The sequence below is a fragment of the Scyliorhinus torazame genome, chromosome 19, assembly GCF_047496885.1.
Source record: "Scyliorhinus torazame isolate Kashiwa2021f chromosome 19, sScyTor2.1, whole genome shotgun sequence".
NCBI classification, from domain to species: Eukaryota; Metazoa; Chordata; class Chondrichthyes; order Carcharhiniformes; family Scyliorhinidae; genus Scyliorhinus; species Scyliorhinus torazame.
This window is the reverse complement of record NC_092725.1, coordinates 47,555,535-47,581,545: the sequence shown is the minus strand read 5'-3', so window position 1 is coordinate 47,581,545 and position 26,011 is coordinate 47,555,535. Positions and strand designations below refer to the sequence as shown.

Here is a 26,011-nt window from a genome sequence, read left to right as displayed (position 1 = left end):
GAACAACCGTCCACTCCTTATCCGCAGGTCTATGAGGATGTCTCCACTTCTTCATCAGAACTCCTTTCTTAATGTAATAGCATTCTGGAACTCCCTCAAACTCTGAGTGTTGACTGTGCTAACCTATGTATCTCTGGATCTGCCTCCTGGGCTAAAATTAAGGAAGCCCTATCAAATACAGAATTACCCTTAGTCTCAAGGATAGTTTTGGTTACTATACCAGCTGGCTGTGCAGTGATTTTAATTTCTGGTGTTGAGGTTTGTTTAGCCATTGCCATGGTCACCACACATGATGACATAATATCTGGAAATTGTTCCTGTAACTGTTCTGTCTCCTTATCTTCCCTCGGACTTATAATTATGGGTGAAACTACACCTTCACTCCTGCCAAATCATCCCCCAAAAGTACGTCTACTCCATCCATTGCTAACCTCTTAACCACTTTGAAAACTATTGGACCTGATAATAAATCACACTCCAATTGCACTTTATACACTGGAACTGGGATATAATCTCCACTTATCCCATTCACTAATACCTTAGCTTTCATTGAACTAACTGGAGAGAAAACCAAATCCCTCCCCAGCAAGAGAGTTTGTATTGTATCTGTGTCCCTTGAAATAGTTATGTGTTTGGCTACATCAGTTGATGAAAATGCGGTGATCTTCCCCTTCGACAAAAATTCTGCATATCTCTCATCTACCTCATTCATCACACCTACTCCCACAGTAGTGTTTACCTCAGGTCTCCTAAGTTCAGTTAGGGCTACAGTCTTCCCTATAGTATTCTCCACTTTTGTTCCCTTTTCAGAATCCTCCTTATGAGCCCCAACAAATCCCATAGGCTTTCCTCACAACTTCCAACATGCTGAATGAACAATTCCCACTTTGTTGCAATGGTAACACCTAAGCTTTCCGAGTCTCACCGACACTCAGTACCTTCCTTCCTGGTCTGAGGAGTGGGTTTTGGAGCATTCCCAACTATCCATTCTTTACCTTGGCCGCCTGCCTTCCTTTCACTCTTCCACTTCCTATCATTTTCAAAATGATGGTGGTGATGGAACAAAGGTTTAAATTTATGGATCAGCCCATAATTGCTGCTTGTCCAGTGGTTATAACCCTTTGGTCTTTTACATGGGTTCTTATCACAGAAGGCAGAGAATTCTTAAATCCTTCTAAGATAATAACTTCTCTCAGAGCTCCATAGGTAGTTTTAACACCCAATGCTCATTTCCATCCATTAAAATTGTTCTGCTTTACCCTTTCAAATTCAGGATAAGTCATGTCCCGGCTGTCTCCTTAAATTCCAAAACTTTTGTCTATATGCCTCGGGAACCAATTCATATGCACCCATTCTGACCTCGTTATAATTCTTAGACACCCCCTCTGACAGGGAAGCATAGACATCCGGGGGGGGGGGGGGATTCTCTCCCCCCCCCGCCCCCCCCCCCCCCCCCCCCCGGTGCTAGGCCGGAGAATCGCTGCAACCTGCGTGAATCGCGACACGCCGCCCTGATGCCGGACGTGATTCTCTGAAGAATGGAGAATCGCCGCCATTGGTGCCGGCGCAGTCGGGGGCCGCTCTACGGGGCCACCCCAGCGATTCTCCGCCCGGGATGGGCCGATCGGCCATACAAAAAACCTGAGTCCCGCCGGCACCGCTCTAACCTGGTCTTGCCCAGCGGGACCTCGGCGTGGATGGATGTGGGGCGGCCTGCTGTGGGGGGGAAAGGGGTCCGACCCCAGGGTGGCCTCCGCTGTGGCCTGGCCCACGATCGGGGCCCACCGAATGGCGGCTGGCCTCTCGGGCTGGGGCCTCCTTTGTTCTACACCGGCCCCTGTAGCCCTACGCCATGTTGCGTTGGGGCCGGCGTGGAGAAGGGAGACACCGCACATGCGCGGAAATTGCGCCGGTCCCACTGCGCATGCGCAGACCCGCGGCGCCCATCTGACACCAGGATTGGCAGCTGGAGCGGCGTGGGTCGCTCCATTGCCGTGCTGGTCCCCCGTAGGGGTCAGAATTGCTGCTTCTGAGGCCGTGTTGACACCGTTGGGAAACGCGACGACGTTTACAACGGCGTCAACACTTAGCCTCAGGATCAAAGAATCCCGCCCCCTGTGTCCGCCCCGTCAATTTACTCTGCATGGGAAATGTCCACTTTTCTTTTGGCCACTCCATTTGGGTTGCTATTTTCTCAAATGCCCAATGTTTCTACTTCCTTTCAAATGTTTCTACTTCCTTTTCTTCAAATTTTGGGAGGATCTGTATTAACACAAACATATCGCCAGGGGGTTGCATTCCACGGTTAAGCTGCCCTCTATCTCCTGGCGTAACGTCCATCCCCTTTTAATTCTCAGCGCCTCAAGTTGGAACTCACTCTCTCTTTTGCTTTTTCCACTCTCTCGAACTCCAACCTCCTCATTTCATTGCCCACTTGAGAAGCTCTATCTCTTTTTGCTGAATTTCTAATTGTTTCATTTTTTGCAACTAGATTTTAGCAATTCCCTCCGATTGTCGCCAATGCCCAGGTTACGTTTCTGGCATCTCTTTCAAATTTAAATGCTGAGCAATCGCTTCAGATATCTCTACCTTCCTAGCTTTAGACGGCACCTTTATCTTTAATCCCCTCACCAATTCAATTCATTTGTCTTTTCAAAGCCCTTTTAAATAAACCAGAGGCAAGTTGTCCACCTGAAGAAAAACCTTAGCAGCTTCCAGAGCCATCCTGTATTTCCACTACAAACCTTCTGTCTCTTTCTAATATATACTGTGACCCAAATATCGCTGTCTACCATTCCAAAGATCACAGAACTGAGCTCCCAAATTGTGTTGTGACACCCTGGGCTGGTCCACGGTGAATTCCAGCCCTACTTGACCCGGAGTCGCAACACAATTGAAATCAACAAATTAATTCTCAGAAAATAGCCTAAGTCTATGGTCTCTGACTGCCCAATAACTATAGTCACCAGGTTTGTAAACGTAAACACAATTGATTTTTATTAATATCAATAACTGAGTAAATAGGCAGCAATATAACTGGTTAACTGTTGTCTAATTCCTAACCCTACCTCTTTAACTCTCCCCACCCTCGACACACACACACGAGACAGACAGACACAGCAGGGAAAGCGGAGTGTGAAGAAAATAATACAAAAGTGGAAAGGATAAAAGTCTCTGTTTCAGATGGACGTCTTTTTTCAGGCTAGGCATTCAGTTGGAGTTTTTTGCTTTCAGTCCATAATGGTGTTCATTGTAGATTCATCCAGGTCTCTCAAACCTCCCTGCAGGCTCAGAAAAATGTAGGTCGGCAATATTTCTGGAGAGAGAGAGCAGCTTCTTCTCTCAGCATACAGGACCTAATTGTTCCTTCCTGGGTTCTCTGAAAACCATCCCACACTCAGGTAGGACCCAATCACCTCCTGTCACTGGGCAGAATACAGACTTTGGCCATTTCATTGGCCACTAGTAAACCAATCAAACCAAATCCCTCTGATCTCTCGGGTGCCAGAAAGTCTGCATTTTTCTGCTCAAAAGCTAAATCTCCAATAGCACAGTGTACTAACTTGCAACTTTTGAGTTCCTAACTTCCTCTGCTCAATGTAAAGGTTTACGTCCATTAAATATCCATGGATCAAAATGATGACAACAAAGTTAAAGAAATGGGAAATAAGGGATTCAACTTGAAGGGCTCTTATAATTCATAAGTATACATTCATTGAAGGTGGCAGGAGAGCTTGAGAGAGTGATTAAAAATGTGTAAAATATCCTGTGTTGTATTAATAGGACATAGGGTTACAGAGTCAACGGCAGGGTTCTGAGGAATGTGGAGGACCAGAGAGATCTTGGGGTTCATGACCATAGATCTCTGAAGGTTGTCACTCAAGTGGATAGAGCCGTGAAGAAGGCCTACAGTGTGTTACCGTTTATGAACAGGGGGCTTGAGTTTAAGAGCCGCGGGGTTATGTTTCAACTGTACATGACCCTGGTGAGACCACATTTGGAATATTGTGTGCAGTTCTGGTCACCTCATTATAGGAAGGATGTGGAAGCATTGGAAAGGGTGCAAAGGTGATTTACCAGGATGTTGCCTGGTTTGCAGGATAGGTCTTATGAGGAAAGGTTGAGGGAGCTAGGGCTTTTCTCTTTGGAGCGGAGGAGGATGAGAGGCGACTTAATAGAGGTTTATAAGATGATGAGGGGGATAGATAGAGTGGACGTTCAGATACTATTTCCTCGGGTGGATGCAGCTGTTACAAGGGGGCATAACTATAAGTTTCAGGGTGGGAGATATAGGAGCGATGTCCGAGGTAGGTTCTTTACTCAGAGAGTGGTTAGGGTGTGGAATGGACTGCCTGCTGTGATAGTGGAGTCGGACACTTTAGGAACTTTCAAGCGGTTGTTGGATAGGCACGTGGAGCACACCAGAATGGCAGGGAGTGGGATAGCCTGATCTTAGTTTCGGACAAGGGTCGGCGCAACATCGAGGGCCGAAGGGCCTGTTCTGTGCTGTACTGTTCTATGTTCTATAGCATGCAGAGCAAGCAGGTTACACTGAACTCGTATAAACCACTGGTTCCATCGAAACTAGAGTATCGTGTCCAGTTCCAGACATCGCATCTCAGGGAAGGTATGAAGGCATTAGAGAGGGTGCAGAAAAGATTCATGAGAATGTTTCCAGAGATGTGGAACTTCAGTTACATAAACAGATGGGACTGCTTTGTTCAGAGAAGAAAAGGCTGAGAGGAGATTTGATCGAGAGGGGTGTGTGTGTGTGTGTGTGTGTGTGTGAGAGGAGTGTGTGAGAGAGGAGTGTGTATGTTTGTGGGAGGTGTGTGCATGAGCGAGAAAGGGGTGTATATGTTTGTGGGAGGTGTGTGTGTGGGGGGTGGGGGGTAGAGAGGTGTATGTGTGTGTGAGAGAGAGATGAGTGTGTGAGAGAGTGGTGTGTGTATGTGTCTGTGAGAGGAGTGTGTGTGTATGTGTGTAGGGCGGCATGGGTATGCGTGAGAGTGTGTGTGAGAGAGAGAGGTTTGTGTGTGAGAGAGAGGTTTGTGTGTGTGAGAGAGAGGTTTGTATGTGTGAGAGAGAGGGGTGGGTGTACGAGTGTGTGACAAAGGAATGCATGTATCAGTGTGCGAGAGGGGTGTGTGTATGTGTGTGGGGGGGCATGGGTGTGTTTGTGTGAGAGAGGGTGTGTGTGTGAGTGTGAAAGAGAGGGGTGTGTATATTGTGTGAGAGGAGTGTGTCTGTGTGTTTGGGGGGCATGGGTGTGTTTGTGTGTGAAAGAGAGAGGGGTGTGTGTGAGAGGTGTGTGTGTGAGAGAGAGGTGTATGTGAGAGAGGTGTGTATGAGAGAGTGGTATGTGTATGAGTGTGTGAAAGAGAGCGGTGTGTGTATTGTGTGAGGATTGTGTGTATGTGTGTGTGGGGGCCATGGGTGTGTTTGTGTGAGAGAGAGGGTGTGTGTGAGAGAGAGGGTGTGTGTGAGAGAGAGGGTGTGTGTGAGAGAGAGGGTGTGTGTGAGAGAGGGTGTGTGTGAGAGAGAGGGTGTGTGAGAGAGAGGGTGTGTGTGAGAGTGGGTGTGTGTGAGAGTGGGTGTGTGTGAGAGAGTGGGTGTGTGTGAGAGAGTGGGTGTCACTAATATTGTAGTCACTATATTGATTTTAAGCCTTTATTTTTATGTCCTCCTGTTCCATTGCATTTAACTTCATTAATTGCTGATCCATAGCCTTGTTAAAACTGTTTAAAATCAAGGTAGATACAACATCTGCTTCATTTCTCCTGTTCCGAGTTGATGGTATCTTCAAAAGAAATGCAATAATTTATGTGCATTTATTTACTGCCTAATTGAACCTCAGGAGCTCTTCATGTCAAATTGAATAGATTGTTCAGTTATTGTTATTCTGAGTGCAGTTAGTTCATCATGACCTCCATTTCCTGAATCCATACTGATGCTGTTTTATATTAATAAAAACTTAGAAATTCCACTTTTGCAAATGTCCTCCGAAAACGCTTTCAAATACATTTTTCGCAGTATTTCTCCCTGTGTCTTTTCACACGGAAGAAATGGACAAAGCTCTGGAATAGTTACAAACGTCCCAGCTACATTATTCAGGTTGGACCTGCTGCATGTATCACAATCTGGCAGTACAGGAATCATTGTGTTTGGCAGACCAACAACCCCTTGGACATCTCATTATCATAGTGTTTCCTTCATCCTTAATAAAAGAGTGCAGAGTATTTGCCACTTCAATATAGAGGGTGTGAGAAGGCAAGTGGAGTGTTTGGAATGCATATAGTTGTCCAAACCAAAAGCCAAATTTGGCTAATTAACAATGCAGATACAGTTACTTGCATTTTTGATTAATAAGTAAAAATGTGTAATTGGGATCATTGTGGGCCCTATGATGTCAATACTCAAATTCACAGGGCTTACACATTGACCTTTGTAAAATGCCAAGACAAACGGCAGAGAGTGCCAGAGTTGTTCAGTCAGCATCTACTAAAATGGTGTGTGGCACTGGTGACAACGTGAGAATTCTGTGCAATGGAAACGCCAGCAACAGAGGCAGGCTGTTGTAGAGTCACATGATACAGCTCTGTAGGAGACCATTCATCCCATTGTGTCTGTGTTAGCTTATTGACAGAGCTATCTATAGGTCTCTATACACGGGTCTCTCTGTTCCTGTACCCACTTTAAAATCGTACCATTCAGTTTGCATTTCCTCTTCATTTCTACACACTGCTCTGTGTTAAGGCTCATCTGCCGTGTCTGTTGGCATGTCCTTGTGATATTCATTGCTGTCCTCCTTGTTGTGAATTTACTGCATTTCTGGGCTTTATGTCATCTGCGCACTTTAAAATTCTGTCCCGTGTACCAGAGATTTTCAAATTCAGGGTCAAGACCCGTGGGTGGGTCGCGGCAGGTTTCAGGAGGGTCACGGCACTCGGTCACCGCGTTCCCAATCACGGGAGGAATGTCCGACTGCCGTGACGGGCCATTAGAAATGCCACCAGCAGGACTTCCGGTGGCGGCCATGGAGGAGTAGGTCGGACATTTGACAGCTCCCGCCTGTGACGGACTTTTGGACCTTTTTCCCCTGTTTCTTTCCGGATTGTATGCCATAAATCGGTGAAGAGTGAAACAGTGAGGAGAAATACCCCTCCAGTGTATGGAGAATTGGACCAGAAGTGGCTGTGTGAGCCGACAAAGTCCTATAAGGAAGAGGCGAGCAGGCAACGCGGCAAAGATGGCGGAGAGCAAGGGCCGCGGTGAGACGGCACAGTGGTCGGCGGAGCGGCCGGTGAAGTTTTTCAAACATTGCTTCGCCAAGCTGTAGAAGGACATGCTGGACCCGATTAAGGCTTTGATTGATCAAGTTGTGCAGAATCAAGAGACCCACGGAAGAGTGATCCAGGAGGTGGAGAGAAAGGTGTCCGAGCACGAGGAATACATAACCGTGCTGGAGACCAAGGTGGAGATGATGAACGACCGCCAGAAAAGAATGCAGGAGAAGCTGGAGTACCTGGAGAACAGGTCCAGGAGGCAGAATCTTAGAATTGTCGGCCTCCCTGAAGGCAGTGAGGGATCGGATGCGAGGGCTTATGTGACGGACATGTTGGAGAAGTTGATGGGGGCTGAGGCGTTCCCTCGGCCCCTGGAAGTGGATAGAGCGCACAGAGCCCTCACGAAGAAGCCCCGAGCGAACGAGCCGCCGAGGGCAATGGTGGTACGCTTTCACCGATTCCTGGACAAGGAACACGTTCTGCGGTGGGCCAAGAAAGAACGGAGCAGCAAGTGGGAGAATTGTGAGCTGCACATTTATCAGGACCTGGGCGCGGATTTGGCCAAGAGGCGAGCTGGGTTTAATCGGGCGAAAACAGTCCTGTTACAGAAGGGGGTGAAGTTTGGGATGCTGTACCCAGCCCGTCTGTGGGTCACACATGAGGAACAGGACTTCTAATTTGAAACACCAGACGAAGTATGGACTTTTATTAAAGAAAAAAGACTGGAGGTGAGGTAAAAGACACTGAAGCCATGGAGGTACTAGGGTGGTGATTTGTTGTGCTGGGCTGTATAAGTATAAGTAGTGTTATGTGTAATAGGGGCTGTTTTGATGGTGTAATACCAAGCCACCATCCCCGCCGGGCTGTTTTTTAACAGGGGGTTAATGTGGTAGTCTGTGTAGAGGTATTACGGTACCTGGTAATGCTGGAACACCATTGGTAGATATTGTATGGTTCCCATTGGTCAAGCTGTATGGTAGTTCTGCCCTGCAAGATGGGGTATAAGAACTCGTGCCGCCCCAGCAGCCTTCTTTCTGTACCTGAGCTGCTGGGGGAAACATCTAGCTTATTAAAGCCTTCAGTTGGACAACAACCTCGCCTTAGGAGTCATTGATCGTGCATCACCAGGTAAGCTGGATGGTGGGTTCCGCAGATGGCAAAGGGCAGGAATTAGAAGGATGGGGGATCTATTTATAGGCGGGAGCTTCTCCAGCTTGAAAGCCTTGGAAGATAAATTTGAATTGCCAGCAGGGAATGGGTTTAGGTGTTTGCAGGTGCGAGACTTCTTGAGAAAGTCTTCCCGCTGCTGCCACGGGGGATACAGGACAGAGTAGTCTCCAGTCCCTGGGTGGGAGAGGGGACGGTATCAGATATTTTCCAGGAGCTTTCAGAGGCGGAGGAAACTCCGGTGGAGGAGCTCAAGGGCAAGTGGGAGGACGAGCTAGGAGGAGAGATAGAGGCAGGTCTGTGGGCAGATGCCCTAAGCAGGGTTAATACATCCTCATCATGTGCCAGGCTTAGCCTAATACAATTTAACGTAGTCCACCGGGCACACATGACAGCGGCTAGGATGAGCAAGTTTTTCGGGGTAGAGGACAGGTGTGCGAGGTGCGCGGGAAGCCCAGCAAACCATGTCCACATGTTTTGGGCAAGGCCGAAGCTGAGAGGGTTTTGACCGGGTTTTGCTCAGGCCATGTCCACGATGCTAAAAACACGGGTGGTGCCGAGTCCGGAGGTAGCGATCTTTGGAGTGTCGGAAGAGTCGGGAGTTCAGGGGTCAACGAGGCCGACGTCTTAGCCTTTGCCTCCCTGGTAGCCCAGAGACGGATCTTATTAATGTGGAGGGACTCAAAGCCCCCGAGTGTAGAGACCTGGGTTAGTGACATGGGGCGAAATTCTCCCGAAACGGCGCGATGTCCGCCGACTGGCCCCGCATCTTTGGGGGCCGAGCCCCAACAGAGGCTAGGTCGACGCCGGAGGAATTTCCGCCCCGCCAGCTGGCGGAAACGGCCTTTGTTGCCCCACCAGCTGGCGCGGAAATGACATCCCCGGGCGGCGCATGCGCGGGAGCGTCAGCGGCCGCTGACTGTTTCCCACGCATGCGCAGTGGAGGGAGTCTCTTCCGCCTCCGCCATGGTGGAGACCGTGGCGGAGGAGGAAGGGAAAGAGTGCCCTCACGGCACAGGCCCGCCCGCGGATCGGTGGGCCCCGATCGCGGGCCAGGCCACCGTGGGGGCAGCCCCCGGGGTCAGATCGCCCCGCGCCCCCCCCCCCCCCCAGGACCCCGGAGCCCGCCCACGCCGCCTTGTCCCGCCGTTCAAAAGGTGGTTTAATCCACGCCGGCGGGACAGGCAATTTATCGGCGGGACTTCGGCCCATCCGGGCCGGAGAATCCAGCGGGGGGGGGCCCGCCAACCGGCGCAGCCCGATTCCCGCCCCCGCCGAATATCCGGTACCAGAGACTTCGGCAACCGGCGGGGGCGGGATTCACGGCAGCCCCCGGCGATTCTCCAACCCGGCGGGGGGCCGGAGAATGACGCCCATGGTTGGGTTTCTCAGTCTCGAGAAAACAAAGTTCGCCTTAAGAGGGTCAATGTTAGGGTTCTCCCGGAGGTGGCAGCCGTTCGTCGAATTTCTCGGGGGAAATTAAAAATGCAGCAGATGCAGTATTCCAAAGTAAGAGCCGGATTGTTGGTTTATGGTTGGGGTGTGTGAAGATTGGGAGGGGGTGGAAATGTTTATTATACCATGTTTATGCCATTGTTATTGTTATTATTATAAAAGCTTGCAACTACCCAAATAAATTTTTTTTTTTTTTTTAAATGCCGCCAGCGACAGACCTTTGAGATTGCCAGCCATCCCACACATGCGTGGCAGATTAAGCAGTGTGCAGGCCCGGCGCCTAGCGACTTGGTCCCCCTCCTCCTGACGTCAGCGCGCGGTCCAGGGCAAGTTATGTTTCAGAAAACGACCAAGTCCTCCCACCTAGAGCAGCGGCAGGGAGCAGGTCACGTGTCCCATGCGCTTACATCATGGCTGGGATTCTCCGAGCCTGCGCCGGGTCTGAGAATCCCCGGGAGAGGCGCGAATCCCACCCGGCTGCCCCGACAGCGGCTTCCCTATTCTCCGGCGTGATTTTTCGGTCGCCGGCGGGATTCCCACCGCGCCAGTCGGGGGCCCTCCCGTCGATTCTCCGGGCCCCGATGGGCCGAGTGGCCGAGTTTGGCCGAGTCCCGCCGGCGTGGATTACTCACCTCCCACACGACAGGACCTAAAAGGTAAGTGCGGGGGCCGTCCTGGAGGGGGAGCAGGGGGATCCGACCCGGAGGAGGGGCCCCCATGGTGGCCTGTCCCGCGATCGGGGCCGACAGATCGGCAGGCGGGCTGGTTCTGTGGGGGCCTACTTTACTCCGCGCCGGGCCCCTGTCGGGCTCCGCCATATTGCCCGGGGGCCATCGCGGAGAAGGGAGTGTTCACGCATGCGCGGAAATACGCCGGCCTTTCCGCACATGCGTGAACACCCGCGGGCCGTTTGGAACTGCGGGAACCACTCTGGCGACAACCTAGCCCCCTAGAAAGGGGAGAATTCCTCACTTTCGGGGGCTGTTAATGCCGGAGTGGTTGGCGCCGGTTTTCACGCTGGCGTGGGGACATTGCCCCATTATTGGAGAATCCCGCCCCATGTGTTCTGGGCGTGAGAGATTCCTCCATTTCGCAGCTGCATGCAGTGCTAGTGAGAACTCCAGGGCCTCTGGTGAACAACCCACGAAGAAGTAGCTGAAAACAGGAACAAAGCAGCATAAAGATGATAAATTAAGGTGTGGGTTCGTTAATTGTGCCACTGCAAACCTGGATTCAAAGTTCATGTGTGTTATAAGTCGGGGAGTACTGGCAAATGAAAGTTTAAAACCCTCAAAGCTTCAAAGGCATTTGAAGACTAAGCATGGTGAGTTAGAGGACAAACCACTTTATTTCTTTCAACGGATGCAGCGAGAACTTAAATCATCAGCGGAAGTCATTATCAGAAATGTAACATTGAATAACAAAGCAAGTGAGATTGTGAGGACCAGGCAGGCTCACCTGTCACGTTAAAGGTAAGTGAATATGATGGGTCACGAAGGTCAGCTGACAAGGGTCATGAATGTTGGCCGGTGTGGGTCTCGAGGATGGCCAGTTGGCAAAAATGGGTCCCGGGCAAAAAAGTTTGAAAAGCGCTACTGTATACCCTCAGCCATTAACATTAGGGTTCCAAAAGGGTGGAATGTGGCACAGTGGTTAGCACTGGGACTGCGGCGCTGAGGACCCAGGTTCGAATCCCGGCCCTGGGTCACTGTCCGTGTGTAGTTTGCACATTCTCCCTGTGTTTGCATGGATTTCACCCCCACAACCCAAAGATGTGCAGGTTAGGTGGATTGGCCATGCTAAATTGCCCCTTAATGAGAAAAATTATAATTGGGTACTCTAAATTTAAAAACAAACATTAGGGTTCCAAGAGTGAGGAACTTCAGTTATTGTTGTGAATCAGAGTTGGCTGGTGTAATGTCACTTGGTACGCAATGATGTTTCGCAGGCTTGTGTGGAGTTCACCATTGTACCTGTTTGAGCAGCATCTTGTAATAAACCCTTGCTCTATAGAACATAGACCAGAGAACGATACAGCGCAGTACAGGCCCTTCGGCCCACGATGTTGCACCGAAACAAAAGCCATCTAACCTACACTATGCCATTATCATCCATATGTTTATCCAATAAACTTTTAAATGCCCTCAATGTTGGCGAGTTCACTACTGTAGCAGGTAGGGCATTCCACGGCCTCACTACTCTCTGCGTAAATAACCTACCTCTAACCTCTGTCCTATATCTATTACCCCTCAGTTTAAGGCCATGTCCCCTCGTGCCAGCCATTTCCATCCGCGGGAGAAGGCTCTCGCTGTCCACCCTATCTAACCCCCTGATCATTTTGTATGCCTCTATTAAGTCTCCTCTTAACCTTCTGCTCTCCAACGAAAACAACCTCAAGTCCATCAGCCTTTCCTCATAAGATTTTCCCTCCATACCAGGCAACATCCTGGTAAATCTCCTCTGCACCCGCTCCAAAGCCTCCACGTCCTTCCTATAATGCGGTGACCAGAACTGTACGCAATACTCCAAATGCGGCCGTACCAGAGTTCTGTACAGCTGCAACATGACCTCCCGACTCCGGAACTCAATCCCTCTACCAATAAAGGCCACACTCCATAGGCCTTCTTCACAACCCTATCAACCTGGGTGGCAACTTTCAGGGATCTATGTACATGGACACCTAGATCCCTCTGCTCATCCACACTTCCAAGAACTTTACCATTAGCCAAATATTCCGCATTCCTGTTATTCCTTCCAAAGTGAATCACCTCACATTTCTCTACATTAAACTCCATTTGCCACCTCTCAGCCCAGCTCTGCAGCTTGTCTATATCCCTCTGTAACCTGCTACATCCTTCCACACTATCGACAACACCACTGACTTTAGTATCGTCTGCAAATTTACTCACCCACCCTTCTGCGCCTTCCTCTAGGTCATTGATAAAAATGACAAACAGCAACGGCCCCAGAACAGATCCTTGTGGTACTCCACTTGTAACTGAACTCCATTCTGAACATTTCCCATCAACCACCACCCTCTGTCTTTCAGCTAGCCAATTTCTGATCCACATCTCTAAATCACCCTCTATCCCCAGCCTCCGTATTTTCTGCAGTAGCCTACCGTGGGGAACCTTATCAAACACTTTGCTGAAATCCATATACACCACATCAACTGCTCTACCCTCGTCTACCTGTTCAGTCACCTTCTCAAAGAACTCGATAAGATTTGTGAGGCATGACCTCCCCTTCACAAAGCCATGCTTACTATCCCTGATCATATTATTCCTATCTAGATGATTATAAATCTTGTCTCTTATAATCCCCTCCAAGACTTTACCCACTACAGACGTGAGGCTCACCAGTCTATAGTTGCCGGGGTTGTCTCTGCTCCCCTTTTTGAACAAAGGGACCACATTTGCTGTCCTCCAGTCCTCTGGCACTATTCCTGTAGCCAATGATGACATAAAAATCAAAGCCAAAGGTCCAGCAATCTCTTCCCTGGCCTCCCAGAGAATCCTAGGATAAATCCCATCAGGACCCGGGGACTTATCTATTTTCAGCCTGTCCAGAATTGCCAACACCTCTTCCCTACGTACCTCAATGCCATCTATTCTATTAGCCTGTGTCTCAGCATTCTCCTCCACAACATTATCTTTTTCCTGAGTGAATACTGACAAATATTCATTTTGTATCTCGCCTATCTCTTCAGACTCCACACACGACTTCCCATCCCTGTCCTTGACTGGTCCTACTCTTTCCCTAGTCATTCGCTTATTCCTGACATACCTATAGAAAGCTTTTGGGTTTTCCTTGCCAAATATGTTGTACAAACTCAACGTGCGCCACCTCTGATTCTTTCTCTTTGCGGCTACAACAAAGAACATAACAAAAGAGAAACTGGCGATGAGATCTGGGCTGTTAAAGATAAACGGGAGAAAAACTACCATTTTGTGAGCCACAAGAAGGAATCATCGACAGAGATCCCGGCCTATACACCACCGGGAGTGCAGTCGGGGGAAATATCGTCGACGTCCAATGCGAAATCATCGTTGTGGAAAGTAAAAACAACTCCAGTAAATACTTGGACACCGTAGATTTTGTAGCGGGGCGTCGGCGAATCACTATGTAACCTCTTTGCTCTTTTATAGTCTATGCCACGGCTAATAAAGGCAAGTATCCTATAAGCCTTCTTAACCACATATCCACCTGTACGGCTGTCTTCAGGGACCCATGGACATGCATCCCAAGTCCATCTGATCCTCAGTTCTACCATTCATTGTATATTCCATTGCCTTGTTAGCCATCTCAAAATGCATTACCTTTTCAGGGTTAAATTTAATTTGCCACTGTTCTGCCCATTCAACCAGGCTGCCTTATATCATCCTGTAATGTAAGGCTTTCCACCTCACTATTTACCACACCATCAATTTGCTTGTCACTTGCAAACTTATCGATCATACCTCTTACATTCACGTCCAGATCATCAGTGTACACTACAAACCGCACCGATCTCTGCCGTACACCACTGGCCAAGAGCTTCCAGTCACAAAACAGCCTACGACCGTCACCCTCGGCCTCCTGCCACTCAGCCAATTTTGGATCCAATTTGCAAATTGCCCTGGATCCCATGGGCTCTGACCTTCTTGATCAGCCTCTCATGTGGGATCTTGTCGAAAACCTTACTGAAGTCCATGTAAACTGCATCAACCGCACCGCCTTCATTTACACAGCTGATCACCTCCTCGAAAAAGTCAATTACATTTATTCGGTGTGATCTCCCTTTGACTATCTCATCTTCACCACCTTAATCACAAACTAGTAGCTTTCCCACTTGCCTCTTCTTGACTCTGTTTTCTAGCCCTCACACCGTTCCAGGCCGGCTGAGAGTACGGGTGAACAGGATCAGCCTCCAAGACTATGAGAGCCCGCAGTTCAACAAGGAAAAGCTACAAGAGACATGTGAGTGAAGATGGGCGTACTGGGGGGCTGGGGGAGCGTAGTTTTAATCTAACTCACCGGAAGGAAACTCCGTGGGGTTGGGTGAATGTCGCTTTTCCATCCCAATATTACCATTCAGCCCAGTACCCATTCTGTTACTGCAATGAGCATAAAACTGAGTCTGGATATCCTTTATATAAATTAAAAGCAAAAGGTCACATTGTTAGCAGTTAGTCAGAGCCCCACAGACATAGGGAGGGAGGAGCAGAGTAAAATAAGTGGGAGTTATAATTGATGGCAGGGGCCAGAGCCTGGGACCAAGAGATGGGGATGACACGATGTTCAATACACAAAAGAATAGCTTTGTCATATACAGACGGTTCTCAGATTTGCAACACAATTGGTTCCTGAAATACGAGCCTTAAGTCAGAACGTCATAGGTCGGAACCGATTTTCCCATCAGAACAATGTTGTAAGTGGAGGATTGGTTCCTGAACCAAGGCCCAATATCCTATTTCCTAATTACCTATTTCTCCTTCCTGACTTGATCGCAGGAGTTTACGTTCGATACCTTGAATTTCCAATTTTTTTAACCTGTTTTGGGGAATTTTTTAATAGAATGGTAATGGGTCTTTTTGGGCTTAATCTCTGAATGAAGGGTGTCAGCGGCTGGGTGGTCGATGTGGTGTTTCGGAACTTTCCCGGGATCCAATGAGACCAGCCCCGATTTGAATCGGACAAACGGTTCCGGAGAAAAAGGCGTCAGTCCGCCGGCGCCAGAATTCCCTTGTAATCAATGAGAAAGCCATCTCTCTACTTCCCCGGACTCGTTCGTTTATATAATAAAACTATAAAAGATAGGCAGCGCAGAACGTCGATGTGCATGTCTGAACGTTTGAACTTTTCGCTGGCGTGACATGAAAGTCAAAACCAGTGTTGTAAAGTCAACACAGGGTGTCAATTTATAAACGTTGTAAGTGCCCCTCGTTGTAACTCGAAAGTTGTAAAGTTGAGGATTTCGTGCACAATATTTGTCCGAATTAGCTATTTATCTTTAAACAAAATTAATTCTTTGTGACCTTACACAAGAGGCTGTGGTTACATGATTAGCTGGTGGGGCCAAACGGCCTCATTCATCCACACTGAGCTTCGTGAAATTATTTTGCCATACATTCTGCAATATTGCATCACATTAAAACAGAGACAACCTCCAGGGGTTTCTGGAGTCAGAATGCTGAAATATCCGCTCCAGCCATCGGACCCTCTCAACTGACATGTGGTGTTGCTGAAGGACTTCGGCATTTTCTGATTAGCCTTGGGCAGTGCTGTTCACCAATTGAAAACACTGCTTAACCGTGATGACGGGGTGACAGTTTACAGTTGTTGGCCACTTAAATGCCATAACTTAGTGAGCTGTGCAGATTATACACTATGCCTAGGCAGCTAAGGGGCTACAAATTCATTTTTTATTCTTTCATGGGATGTGGACATCGCTGGCAAGACCAGCATTTGTTGCCGATCCCTAGTTTTCCTCGAACTGAGTGTCTTGCCATTTCAGAGGGCATTTAAGAGTCAACTACATGGCTATGGGTCTGGTGTCACATGTAGGCCAGCCCAGGTAAGTGTGGTGATGTGCATCAATGTAAATGCATGTAGGCTAGCGAGACACTAGAGGGAGCACCGGAGACATCTCACACACACACTCAACCAATAGATCAGTTAGATAGGGCACCACCAATGGATATTCACGATACACACGGAGGTGACACCACCACAGGAGGGCATTACACCAACCCATATATAAAGGACACCACACACATGATCTGCCTCTTTCCAGTGGAGACAGTCAGTGAGTAGAGACACAGGGTTTATTCAATATTACACCCACCACGTGGATTGCAGCAACTGGTTAGTCAGTCTGGGTAGCTATAGTAGGATTAGCAGTAGTGTCGAACCCGAGTAATAGAAGTGTAAATAGTTTAATAAACGTGTTGAAGTTATCTCCACGTCTGAACCTTCCTTTGTCAAGTGCACCACAAGGGAGCCGCTTATGTTATACCGAGAACATAACAAATCATGATACCAGGACTGAACTGTTTCAATCCATATAGCCATACCTCAGCGAACAGTGACAACCAGCAACGATACCCAGGCAAGATGTTCGAGATCCGGGTTCCGCAGCAGCTCCAGTGTCACGGCGATCTCCACGAAAACTGGCGGGTATTCCGGCAAATGTTTGAAATCTTCCTGGTAGCAGCCGAACTAGAAGACGTGGCCGATGCTGAAAAGACCGAGCTTCTGCTCACCATCACTGGTGCCAGAGCAGAAGAAATCTTTAAAAAATTCAAGTTCTCCAAAGGGCAAAACAGGAGCGACTTCCAGGCAGTCCTGGACAAATTCGGCAAATACTTTGAGGAAAACACACTCCAACCAGCAAGAAAAGGCAAGACAAGCGCCAGTACTCACCATGCGGCCGAGATCCCGGAGCAGAGAACAATTTTGATCGGTGGCCATCTTTCTAAAGGACTGCACTTGCACAGTTGCGCGAGAAGCACAAAGAACGGGAAGGTCCGTTTGCGCATGCGCGAGAGGGTTTGCACAGTCACGAAATCGGCCATCGGTACAGGAACAGCAATTTGCGCATGCGCAAACGCTTCCTACGTATGATGTCACATGCGTCATGACGTCAGAGGCCCCGGACCACGCCCATTTAAAGGGGAAACATCCCAAATCAAAGAAAAAATCTTTTAAAGCCGTAAAGCAACCTTCTTTCACCTGGAATTGACAGCACAATGCCTCAAATTGAACCAGGAAATGAAATTAACCTCCGAAGAACCCTGCAACAAGCAGTTACCTACGCCCAAACCGATGATTCCGACCTTGAATACTTCGAAACCGACCTTTACATTTTCTCTGGACCTCGCGAGCCCAATGCCAGCTCCGACGCAAACAGTGATGATATGGGTCCTAGAAGACAACGACTCAGACGAACCTTTCACCTTGGGAGGCTACCCCAGTACCAAATCCGAACCGCAACTAGACGTGTTGCACATTGACGACCCCGACGACGCGTTCTTCGGATTTGAGGATCTTCAGCCCAGCAGATATGACATCCCAACTCGTGACTGCAGGATGATGCTGCAGCCTGAAACCAAGAGACAGAGAGCGGTGCAAGCCCACAGAGAGCGGCCTGCTGCCACACAGAGCGTGGTCCACGCACCGCTCAGGGTTCCCGACTCAACGAAAGAAGACATGCAAGACTCCACACCGCAGTCCTTGCATGAACAAGAAGTGACTCCAGTGTCACAAGCCTCCACAGCGAACTCGTGGACAGACTCCACGAAGGAAGAAACGCAAGATTCCAGAGCGCAGTCCTTGCAGGAACAAGACCATGAGGGTCTAGCAACCTCCTCTAACCAACTAACAGCAGACAATGCAAGTCTGCCATGCTCCAGTAAACAGCATGAAGACTATGACAGTCCACCACGCTCCAGTGCACAGCAGGACGACCATGACGGTCTATCATGCTACAGTGAAGAACAAAGCGATGATGACAGTCCAAGCCCAAATGAAGGACACCAGCAAGACAATGACAGTCCACCCATATTGTTTGTACCACCAGATGAAGACTCTGACAATTTACCCAACCCAAGTGAACAACAAGCAGCTACTTAGGATCTACCCACGGTATGTGAGATGAGTGACGACAGCATCCCACTTCCCATGCAAGATGTTCAAAGTGACAGACCTCAGTAGTGTTTACAGATCATCGTGAGACCACTGGTGACTCCGGTGACACCACGATACTTCCACCCTCATTCGCTCGAACCTCGCCACAAGTCAATGCATTCCTGCATGTTCCGACTCCAGACGTGCAGCTTTGAGAAATCTCAGCTGACTCCAGTGAACCTGCTAAGACGCCGGATGGGGAGCATCAACAAACCAACACGGACTCAGTTAAAACAGACCAGACTCCAGATGGGGAGCAACCAAACGCCGACTCTGATGCCATGTAAGCCGGACTTTACTCCAGACAGGGAGTGCCGCAACGTCAGTGATGGCACGCTCAGGGTGACAGCAGATGCCACAACAACAGGAGATAGATCACTTACCAATTACACTGGGTCAGCAATAACCAGCTGCGGCTACAGTCCAAGAGGAATACACCAATATTCACCACAGCTATATCCACACATTTTTTCCACACCAACAGTGCAGCCAATGACAGCTCATGCTGGACAAACCCAGTATTCAGGCATGCAGCAGCCAGCAGTCTATGCAGCATATTCTCAAACAGGCCAGCACTACGGATTGCCCACTAATGGAATCAAGACCGAAGGAAAACTACCGCAAGCGCAATCTGCACTACAGACTGGATGCCTTAGTTACAGCCCAGGATTTGCTGCACTCCAGCCTGGCCAGACGGCATATTCCTATCAGATGCAAGGTTCTAGTTTCACACCATCACCAGGTATTTATGCGAGCAGCAATTCTGTTTCCAATTCGACAAGCTTCAACGGTTCTCAGCAGGATCACCCTTCCAGCACAGCATGTGGCCAGAACCAGTATGTACAGACTTATCCAACTTCAGCATATGGCACATCCATGACCTCGAATGATACTGTTGATGGTACCTCTTCAACGTCAACACCTTATCAGCTACAAGATGCCATCTGACAGCACCATCACAAACATCGAAAAAGAAAGGGACTCCAAATCAGACAGCAAAGTGATTTGACCACTTGGTTCCTGTGGCACAGGGACGTTGATGGCGTTCATAACCAAGAGAGACATTTGACCATGATGATTGAGGGTTTTTGGACTCACACAAATGATTTGGACTTAATGTTTAATCACTGTTCCCATGACTTGTATATAGCTTACCTTATCTACCTGTTCTTTGTTCAATTTTCTCAAAAGTGTACAGAAAATATGTAACATATAAAAAAGGGGGGATGTGGTGATGTGCATCAATGTAAATGCATGTAGGCTAGTTAGACACCAGAGGGAGCACCGGAGACATCACACACACACACACACACACACACACACTCAACCAATGGATCAGTTAGATAGAACATGACCAATGGACATTCATAATACACACAGAGGTGACACCACCACAGGGGGGCATTACACCAACCCATATATAAAGGACACCACACACATGATCTGCCTCTTCCGAGTGGAGACAGTCAGTGAGTAGAGACACCGGGTTGATTCAATATTACACCCACCACGTGGATTGCAGCAACTGGTTAGTCAGTCTGGGTAGCTATAGTAGGATTAGCAGTAGTGTCGAACCCGAGTAATAGAAGTGTAAATAGTTTAATAAATGTGTTGAAGTTATCTCCACGTCTGAACCTTCCTTTGTCAAGTGCACCACAAGGGAGCCGCTTATGTTACACCGAGAACATAACAAATCAGTAAGGGTGGCAGATTTCCTTTCCTAATGGGCATTAGTGAACCAGATGTGTTTTTACAGCAATCAGTGAGAGTTACATGGTCACCATTACTGAGACTAGCTTTATATTCCAGATTTATTGATTGAATTCACCAGCTACCGTGGTGGGATGTGAACCCATCCCCAGAGCAATAGCCTGGGCCTCTGGATTACTAGTCCAGTCACATTACCGCTATATGCTACAATTTCCCCAAAAATGAAGGAGCAGGCCATTGACTCAGTGACTATGTGACTCAGAACTGTACCACCGTGTGATTTGTATTGGTGGTTCAGTGGTCGAGTCCTCGCCTGCAAGACAGGAGGCCTGCTTTTGATTCCTGGCCAATGCCAGGCAACTTATTTGAGGGCTGGTTTAGCTCAGTTAGCTGGGTAGCTGGTTCGAGGCCAACAGTGGGGGGTTCAATTCCCGCACCAGCTGAGGTTATGAACACCCCAACTTCTCAACCTTGCCCCTCGCGTCAAGACTGATTACTCTCTGGTTAAATCCCTATCCGTCTGATTAGGGGGCCTTCAACCAATCCCTCCCCTGTATATCGAGTGATTCAATATATGTAATGACTTAACATGGTTGATTCCATCCTGCAGCCATTCCACTGGGAATCATTGTCATCCATGGGGACTGTGACCTGGAGACCTGTCGCAGGTACATCGACCGACTGCAGGAGGTGAGATACTAATCCGTGAATTACGGTGCTGTCAGTGGACATTTATACTCTTTCCCTTCCAGCTCTAACTGTTGAGGGATATGCTGAGCAAATCACAGTTTGATGTCTACAGAAGGCTCCAGATTGCGACACCATGGGGTTGTTTCCTGTTAACCATAGACATTGAGTTGGGGACAGAAGCTCCTGGCCTGTCTGATCTGGCCCTACGCCTGGCTCCGGGGACAGGAAGCAGAATTTCTAAGGCAGCCTAACCAATGATGTATTGAGAGTAGTGACTCGCTAATATTTGAGGTTGTCGGCAATCAAGTTCCTTCAGTCTGTATGATCATTTGGAAATGTTCAGCTAATATAGAGACAGGTCATTTCTGAGGATTGTGCTTAGCCCATTGTGCAATGTTAAAAGGATGTTTCACGACCAGTGATTGTTCTGCTTCTTCCCCAGGACTTTTACCCATTAACACCGGATGGGCATCGCATTCACTACCAGGTAAGTCAGCAGCCAAGCCAGACTTGTTTCAACTGTTTGAAGGCACCCTTAAGGGTGTACGTCAATCTATTTTCTTCCCTTGCTTCCACCATGAGGGGATTGTGGTAATCTCACTGCAGCGGAATAAAGGGCTGGGGGTTGGGGGGGGGGGGGTGGTCAGGGTAGCTGCAGTGGCTATATTCACTACAGAACACACCAGCACTTCATAAGGATTGGAGCCCAGGGGAGGACAAAGGGAGAACAAAGAACAATGCAGCAGAGGAACAGGCCCTTCGGCCCTCCAAGTCTGCGTCAACCATGGTACCTGCCTAAACTAAAACCGTCTGCACTTACGGAGTCCATATCTTTCCATTCCCACCCTATTCATATATTTGTCTGGATGTCCCTTAAATGCCGCTCTCGTACCTGCTCCCACCACCTCCCCAGGCAGCGCGTTCCACATATTTACCATCCTCTGTGTAAAAAAAAAAAACATGCCTTGCTCATCTGTTCTAAAATTTTCCCCAGGCACTTTAAACCTATGTCCCCTAGTACTTGAATCTCCTACCCTCGGAAAAAGTATCTGACTATCAGAAGGAGGTAAAAGGAAAAGAGAGAAGAGAACAGAATCAACGATTGGTATTTGGGTTTGGAAATTGAGAGTAGCCAACATTAACTGAAAGTTGGAGAGAGTTCATTGTTGGTGATGAGAGAGCCAGTGTTCATTAGTGGTGAGGAACAAGCCAGTGTTCACTAATGGTGAGGAGAGAGCCAGTGTTCACTAATGGTGAGGAGAGAGCCAACATTCCGTCATGGTGAGGAACAAGCCAGTGCTCACTAATGGTGTGGAAAGAGCCAGTGTTCACTAATGGTGAGGAGAGAGCCAGTGTTCACTAATGGTGAGGAAAGAGGCAATGTTCACTAATGGTGAGGAAAGGGCCAGTATTCAGTAATGGTGGCAGGAGAGCCAGTGTTCACTAATGGTGAGGAGCAAGCCAGTATTTAGTAATGGTGAGGAGAGAGCCAGTGTGCACTAATGGTGAGGAGCGAGCCAGTGTTTCATATTGGTGTGGAAAGAGCCAGTGTTCACTAATAGTGTGGGGAGAGCCAGTGTTCACTAATAGCGTGGAGTGAGCCAGTATTCACTATTGGTGAGAAGAGTCAGTATTCACAAAAAGTAAAAAGAGAGTTCCACTATTCAGTGGTGGTGAGATGTGTCAATCATCTAGACCTTATAAAATATCAGTAGCAGGAACGGCAAACAGTAGAAACCTCTTCATCTTGTATAAATAAATATTGTGCCGTTGACAATGAGATCAGAACCAGAGCTGTGAATCAAACGATATATTCCCTGGGGCTCAGCTGATTCAACAGTCTAATGGATTTCTGGGCTCTCACCCAAGCCTCATGATGCATTCTTGACTAAAAGCCCAAATAGCAATTGGGCTGATTGTCTTTTATTGGGTTGTAGCAAAAAGGAGGTTAATTTTAAGAAGGTGGAACATGATCAATTGGCTGTTTCTTCAAACTTTTTTGACATCCTATTGTCACGCTAGGGTTCATTGGTCCGATACAGGGTCTAGTGGATGAATGGGCATAGAAGTACTGTGGCTTAGCATGGGAAGCAGGAGAGAGGCCATGGTGGGTGAGTGGGCAGGGGAAGGGGGGGGGGGGTATACAAACAAAGAACAAAGAAATGTACAGCACAGGAACAGGCCCTTCGGCCCTCCAAGCCCGTGCCGACCATACTGCCCGACTAAACTACAATCTTCTACACTTCCTGGGTCCGTATCCTTCTATTCCCATCCTATTCATATATTTGTCAAGATGCCCCTTAAATGTCCCTATCGTCCCTGCTTCCACTACCTCCTCCGGTAGTGAGTTCCAGGCACCCACTACCCTCTGCGTAAAAAACTTGTCTCGTACATCTACTCTAAACTTTGCCCCTCTCACCTTAAACCTATGCCCCCTAGTAATTGACCCCTCTACCCTGGGGAAAAGCCTCTGACTATCCACTCTGTCTATGCCCCTCATAATTTTGTATACCTCTATCAGGTCGCCCCTCAACCTCCTTCGTTCCAGTGAGAACAAACCGAGTTTATTCAATCGCTCCTCATAGCTTATGCCCTCCATACCAGGCAACATTCTGGTAAATCTCTTCTGCACCCTCTCTAAAGCCTCCACATCCTTCTGGTAGTGTGGCGACCAGAATTGAACACTATACTCCAAGTGTGGCCTAACTAAGGTTCTATACAGCTGCAACATGACTTGCCAATTCTTATACTCAATGCCCCGGCCAATGAAGGCAAGCATGCCGTATGCCTTCTTGACTACCTTCTCCACCTGTGTTGCCCCTTTCAATGACCTGTGGACCTGTACTCCTAGATCTCTTTGACTTTCAATACTCTTGAGGGTTCTACCATTCACTGTATATTCCCTACCTGCATTAGCCCTTCCAAAATGCATTACCTCACATTTGTCCGGATTAAACTCCATCTGCCATCTCTCCGCCCAAGTCTCCAGACAATCTAAATCCTGCTGTATCCTCAGACAGTCCTCATCGCTATCCGCAATTCCACCAACCTTTGTGTCGTCTGCAAACTTTCTAATCAGACCAGTTACATTTTCCTCCAAATCATTTATATATACTACAAAGAGCAAAGGTCCCAGCACTGATCCCTGTGGAACACCACTGGTCACAGCCCTCCAATGAGAAAAGCATCCCTCCATTGCTACCCTCTGCCTTCTATGGCCTAGCCAGTTCTGTATCCACCTTGCCAGTTCACCCCTGATCCCGTGTGACTTCACCTTTTGTACTAGTCTACCATGAGGGACCTTGTCAAAGGCCTTACTGAAGTCCATATAGACAACATCTACTGCCCTACCTGCATCAATCATCTTAGTGACCTCCTCGAAAAACTCTATCAAGTTAGTGAGACACGACCTTCCCTTCACAAAACCGTGCTGCCTCTCACTAATACGTCCATTTGCTTCCAAATGGGAGTAGATCCTCATATCTGGGCATGAGGAAGAAATTTTGAACTTACCTTTCATGCAGAGTGTACCTCTGAGGTGCCGTGAATCATTGCTCTTTGAAAAGCTAACGCGGCTTCATAAAACTGCTGAGGAGTAAGACATGTCTACCCCCGCATTGGAGGAGGCAGGTCTTTGATCAAACCAGCCCACACCCTGATAAAGCACTCCCAATAATTGGAGACCCTGAGAATGGGGGTCCGGAATCTTGGAATTGGGTCCCAGTTGCCATTTTCACTCACCCACAGAGTCTCCCCATATGGAACCCGATAGGTTTGAGCACCACCCCCTCAAAAGGTTCAGGCCTTGACCCCACATCAGAGCTGACAGCTGCAACTTCATCGAGCAAGACTTGTCAATGGAACAGGTGGGCAGGCATTGCCAGTGGCAGGTGAAGTGTCTGTCAGATAGAGGGCCCACTCCACACCTCGTGTCTCCTTCTTCCCAAGGTTGTGCATTCTCTTCCTCTGCAGGAAACAGTGTTAAACAGTGTTAGAATATTATATAATCGCTTATTGTCCAAGTAGGCTTCAATGAAGTTACTGTGAAAAGCCCCTAGAAGTGATTGAAAATGGGTTTTGTGGAGATGAGGGAAGGGACGATTTGTGCAAAGTAACAGCAAGGGCCCGAAGATGAAGAGGAATGTGAGGGAAGAGTGGGTGTGTGTATTCGATGAGCTGCCTGGTGAGAGAGGAATGAGCGGAGGTGTAAGGTGTGCTGCTCTATGGAGGGCCGGGCAGGAGAAAGCTGGGAAAGTTAGAATATGGGGTATTGACACCTGAAAACGTTTCCTCACTCACCCTTCCCCACCCTCCTGGAGTTCTGGATCCTCCTGCCCCCCCTCCCAGATTGGAGGCATTACATTCCTGTTGCTGACATTCCTTGGCCAATTCCATCCACACTTTCCTGGGCGCAGAGGTTGTTCTTTTTTTTCTTGAAAAAAAATATTTCCAATTAAGTGGCCAATCCACCAACCCTGCACATCTTTGGGTTGAGGGGGTGAGACCCACGCAGCCACGGGGAGGACATGCAAACTCCACAAAGACAGTGACCCGGGGCTGGGATCGAGCCCGGGCCCTCGGCGCCAAGAGGCGGCAGAGCTAACAGCGCCACCGTGCTGCCTTTGCAGAGGCTGTTCTGCTGTCGTCGGGAGAGTTCACCACATTGCAACCCCACAGGTGTTGCGGGAGGGCCTCCAGGGTTAGAGTGAGAGACCCGGGTCTTCCCAGATTACCTCTCCATTCCTGCAATTGCTCCAAGTGAGCCGTTCTACAGCATGCCGGAGTCCCTTTAATTCATAACCTTGCCTTTGATGGAATGGTCCTTCACCCCAGCTGGCCTCCCTGGTTGATTAGGGAAAGGGGAAGGAAGATGCCAATGGTGTTGCACAGGGCCTTGGCAAGGGTCTGCGAGAGATTCCAATGAGATGGTGACTGTCGAGTGTCCCTGCTGTTTTAGAAGGGACACTTCCCATCCTTGTGCCCTTGTCAGGGCGAGGATTTTCCAGCCAAGGCCCTACAAGGTGTTTTCCGGCAGC

The 26,011-nt window shown here is 48.6% G+C and overlaps 1 protein-coding gene across 3 annotated transcripts in view; it reads left to right on the top strand.

Moving 5' to 3' along the window:
* dgki (diacylglycerol kinase, iota) overlaps nucleotides 1-26,011 on the top strand; it is a 558,727-nt gene that overhangs the window by 471,762 nt on the left and 60,954 nt on the right. For all 3 annotated transcript variants that reach the window (XM_072484255.1, XM_072484256.1, XM_072484254.1), the window contains exons 22-24: nucleotides 14,767-14,867; nucleotides 20,896-20,975; nucleotides 21,418-21,462. In XM_072484255.1, coding sequence (XP_072340356.1) covers nucleotides 14,767-14,867; nucleotides 20,896-20,975; nucleotides 21,418-21,462 — 226 coding nt within the window. The remainder of the gene's footprint in view (nucleotides 1-14,766; nucleotides 14,868-20,895; nucleotides 20,976-21,417; nucleotides 21,463-26,011) is intronic.